This window comes from Chaetura pelagica, unplaced genomic scaffold (assembly GCF_000747805.2).
Source record: "Chaetura pelagica isolate M959 unplaced genomic scaffold, ChaPel_1.0 scaffold159, whole genome shotgun sequence".
Lineage (NCBI taxonomy): Eukaryota > Metazoa > Chordata > Aves > Apodiformes > Apodidae > Chaetura > Chaetura pelagica.
Genome location: NW_009954555.1, coordinates 108,887 through 113,215, shown reverse-complemented (window position 1 = coordinate 113,215; position 4,329 = coordinate 108,887). Strand labels below are relative to the sequence as shown.

The following is a 4,329-nucleotide window of genomic DNA, read 5'->3' as shown; positions in this document are numbered from 1 at the left end:
GCTGCTGGGGGCGGGGCCAGGCGGGGCCCTGGTGATGGTCATCGGATACTCGTTAGTAAAGTCAATAGCAATTGAGCCGAGTTACAAAGGCAGTGAGTTTGCCACCCTAAGGGTTGTTTTGACAGCGATGTGCTTTGTGAAAGTGCCAGTCCATGACGCCGGGCAGCCTGCAGGGAGTGATGGCATCAAGTCCTCCGGGAACCTGTGGTGCCTACAGACAGCACTGATGTTGGTTCTGACCCACCTGGGTGGTCTACCAGTGGGAGGCTGGAGACAGGAGCAGGAGGAGAGACAGGAGCAGGAGGAGAGACAGGAGCAGGAGGAGAGAGAGATAGGACCAGGAGATGAGATAGGACCAGGAGATGAGATAGGACCAAGAGGAGAGACAGGAGCAGGAGGAGAGACAGGAGCAGGAGGAGAGACAGGAGCAGGAGGAGAGAGAGATAGGACCAGGAGATGAGATAGGAGCAGGAGGAGAGACACAGCCTGCAGGGAGTGATGGCATCAAGTCCTCCGGGAACCTGTGGTGCCTACAGACAGCACTGATGTTGGTTCTGACCCACCTGGGTGGTCTACCAGTGGGAGGCTGGAGACAGGAGCAGGAGGAGAGACAGGACCAGGAGGAGAGATAGGACCAAGAGATGAGATAGGACTGGGAGGAGAGACAGGACCAGGAGGAGAGACAGGAGCAGGAGGAGAGAGAGAGATAGGACCAAGAGATGAGATAGGACCAGGAGGAGAGACAGGACCAGGAGGAAAGACAGGACCAAGAGATGAGATAGGACCGGGAGGAGAGACAGGAGCAGGAGCAGAGACAGAACCAGGAGATGAGATAGGACCAGGAGGAGAGACAGGACCAAGAGATGAGATAGGACCGGGAGGAGAGACAGAACCAGGAGATGAGACAGGACCAGGAGGAGAGACAGGAGCAGGAGCAGAGACAGAACCAGGAGATGAGATAGGACCAGGAGGAGAGAGAGAACCAGGAGGAAACACAGGACCAAGACAACAAAGGACTAGAATCAACAAAGACCCCCCCCAGGAGACCCTCGAGCAGGCATCATGACAAACATAGCCAATTCCAGGAAAGAAAGTGACTATGTACAAGAATTCTGGGAACTCATTGACATGGAACTGAATATGCATGTTTTTGGTGTGTATTAGTTGGGGTGTTTCACTCCCTGCTGGGAGCACTCATGGTGGAGAATCCCCAGGGCTGCAGTAAAGAATCCCTGCTCAAGAACAGCTTGTTTGTTGTGATTGGTCTTCATCTGGGAATCCCTACCCAGCTCCACCCAGCCTCCCACTTGGGTGAGGAGTGTTAGAAAGCAAAGGGGGTTTGGAAGCTCCAAATTTTTGTTTCAGTGGAATGGGGCCTGGAGAGGGGCCTGGAGAGGGGCCTGCCCAGTGAGATGCAGGGCACAGACTGGGTACAGCCCAGCACCTGGCACAGCGTGGTTTGTGCCCAGCAGGGCACAGAGCAGGGTACAACTGGTGTGTGCAGGGTACAGCTGGCATGTTTTGTGCCCAGCCTGATGCAGTGCAGGACTTGGAGCAAGGGACAACTTGGTGAGGTGAGGGCATGGACAGCCCAGCCTGGGCACGGCTCAGTGCAGGGCAGGGCATATCTTGTGGATGGCCACAGCTCAGTGCAAAGCAGGGTATGGAGCAGAGTGCAGCCTTGTGCAACGCTGGGAACAGCCCTGGGCATGGCATGGGCACAACCCAGGGCACAGAGCAGGGAACAGCCCAGGGAACAGCTGGGCATGGACTTCATGGTGTCATGGTTGTGTCCCAGGCACAAGCCCTGGGCACAGAGCAGGAAACAGACCAAGATACACCTGGTCATGGCTGCTATGGTGACCTGATCATGTCTTGCCCACACAACCAGCTCCTTCCTGGCCTGCTTGGGCAGCCCCAGGACACCTCCCTTTGTGATTCAACATGAGCTGGAAGTGCAGGAGATAAAGCAGGATTGCTTTTATTTCAGTTGGGCAGAGGTGGTCGTTCCCAGCCCAGCACCACTTGGGAAAGGCAACGTGTTCATTTTTCATAGTACAAGCAGCAAACAGCATTTCTCTGGAGACAGAAAACCCTCCAGAAGCCCCCAAAAGCTCCTCTCCCTCTTCATCCTCACAAATGGAAAAAAAAAAGCAGAGAAAAACAAGCTGGAGAGAGTCAAGCAAAGGACACGCTCGGTGTGATAACGATCCAGTTCCAGCAAATCACCTCTTAAATTACTGCTGGGGTGGATGGAGATTTTCTTTTTCCCTTCTCATTTCCAGCTGAATAATTCAATATTTTCCCAAGCAACAATTCTGCAGGATTCAGGAGTGATTTCTGTACCAACAAGCCTGAGCTTCAGCCTTGCATCAAACCCTTCTCCAGCTGTGAACATCCCCCTGGACTACAGCAACATCTGGCCACTTTCCCTCCCCCAAATAACAAGGAATTCCTAATATTTACTTTCTCCATTTACCCAGGTGTGAGTCAGGGCTGGCATCTGTGAAATCAACACTGAATCAGAAGATGAATGAGGGCAAAGGTTCCTCGGACACTACAAACACATTTCCCATTGCATTGTCCCCAAAAAAGCCACTTACACGCCGGGGAAATTGGGGAGAACTGTCCTCCCCTGCTGCTGGAGGGCAAAGGTGGGTGGTGGCCAAGCTGCTCACACCTTTTTCAGGTCTTCAGGGCCAAAAGAGAGTGGCAGCAGCTCTTCCAGCCTCTTGACAATGTAGGTGCCATCTGCTTTGGTCAGGTAGACATCCCAGTCCGTGCCAAACTGGAGAAGAAGAGGAGGAAGAAATGCCTGATGCAAAACCCCTGTTTCTTCCTCAAATTACTCAATTAATCCTTTGTGTTATTAGTATTATTTTTTTAGAAGCATCACTGTTGTGTGTATTTTGGGGTGGCTTTCCAGCCCCACCTGCCTCAAGGGTTATTTTGGGCTTAGATCCTGTGGTTTTGTCCCCAAACGTGCCAAATCTGGCCTGAGCCCCACAGCCTGTTAAATATTAACCACCCCAAAATGGTGCTGGGATATTCATGGGATGGGCTCCATGGGGAGCTCAGCTTTTGTGGGATAACCCCCATTTTCAGGCTTATGATAGCCAGGGTGACAGTTCCAGGGACAAACCTGGCAATTCCTGGGAGGAATAAAACCCCCTGGGGAGGGTGAGTTAATGAATTTCCACCAGGCCCTGGTTCCTGGGAGCCAGGGAGGAATGCCCCTTTCCCAGTGGATCTGGCAATGTCAGGAGCCAAGAGATGGCCCTGGGGATGCAGACAGGGGGCTGCAAATCCCCTCTGTGCACCTCTGGGTTTTTGGGAGGGGGATGCTTGGGGTCAGGGGGAGATGCCTGGGGTCAGGAGAAATGTCTAGGGTCAGGGAGGAGATGCCTGGGGTCAGGGAGGAGATGCCTCAGGTCAGAAGGTGATATTGGGGTTGGGGGGTGATGGTGGGGTCAGAGTGTGTGTGATGCCTGAGGTCGGGGGGGGAGATGTCTGGGGCTGGGGAGAGATGCTTGGGTCAGTGGGGAGATGCCTGGGGTCAGGGGAAGATGCCTGGGGTCAGGGAGGAGATGCCTCAGGTCAGAAGGTGATATTGGGGTTGGGGGGTGATGGTGGGGTCAGAGTGTGATGCCTGAGGTCAGGGGGGGAGATGTCTGGGGCTGGGGAGAGATGCTTGGGTCAGTGGGGAGATGCCTGGGGTCAGGGGAAGATGCCTGGGGTCAGGGGATGTGGGGTCTGTCACCTCTCTCATCACTTGTCTGCAGGCGCCACAGGGTGTGATGAAGTCCCCCATGTCACTGCCAAAGGAGAAGGGCACAGGGACTCAGTCTCAGGTCAGAGAAGGGGAGAGGAACACCAGCAGAACACCTTCAGGCACCAATAAATCCAGATCCCCAGCCCATTTCCCCCCCCTCATTCCTCCAAACATCCACACAACAACCCACCTCCCCGCCCCAAAACACCTGCGGCTGCAGCGACAGACGCTGCCCCGTGGGGACACAGAGGGGGTTCCCACTGTCCCCCTGCCCTGTCCCTCTCCCTGCCAGCTCCTCACCTGGCAATGGCCATGGCCCTGAAGCTGGTGTGTCCCTCAGAGATGGCTTTCTGGATGGCAGTGCGCTCGGCACACACCCCCAGGCTGTAGCAGGCGTTCTCCACGTTGCACCCTGTGGAGAAGCCCCCTCAGCATCACCCACACCCCACCCATTTTTTATGGGGAGGGGACAGAATTTGCAAAGGAAGGCCCTTTCCCACAAGCACCCCCCAACACATCCAACACCAACACATCCCCTGATTTATTCCTCATATTTC

The 4,329-nt window shown here is 54.7% G+C and overlaps 2 protein-coding genes across 2 annotated transcripts in view; both read right to left on the bottom strand.

Moving 5' to 3' along the window:
* The window catches only part of PINK1 (PTEN induced putative kinase 1), a 16,548-nt gene extending 14,073 nt beyond the window's left edge, over positions 1-2,475 (bottom strand). The window contains exon 1 of the mRNA XM_010005221.1: positions 2,467-2,475. Within this exon, the coding sequence (XP_010003523.1) occupies positions 2,467-2,475 (9 nt within the window). The remainder of the gene's footprint in view (positions 1-2,466) is intronic.
* Positions 2,476-2,674: 199 nt separating this feature from the next.
* CDA (cytidine deaminase) overlaps positions 2,675-4,329 on the bottom strand; it is a 5,741-nt gene continuing 4,086 nt past the window's right edge. Inside the window, exons 2-4 of the mRNA XM_010005219.1 lie at positions 4,073-4,184; positions 3,761-3,815; positions 2,675-2,788 (exon numbers count right to left, since the gene is read on the bottom strand). Of these exons, the coding sequence (XP_010003521.1) occupies positions 2,675-2,788; positions 3,761-3,815; positions 4,073-4,184 (281 nt within the window). The remainder of the gene's footprint in view (positions 2,789-3,760; positions 3,816-4,072; positions 4,185-4,329) is intronic.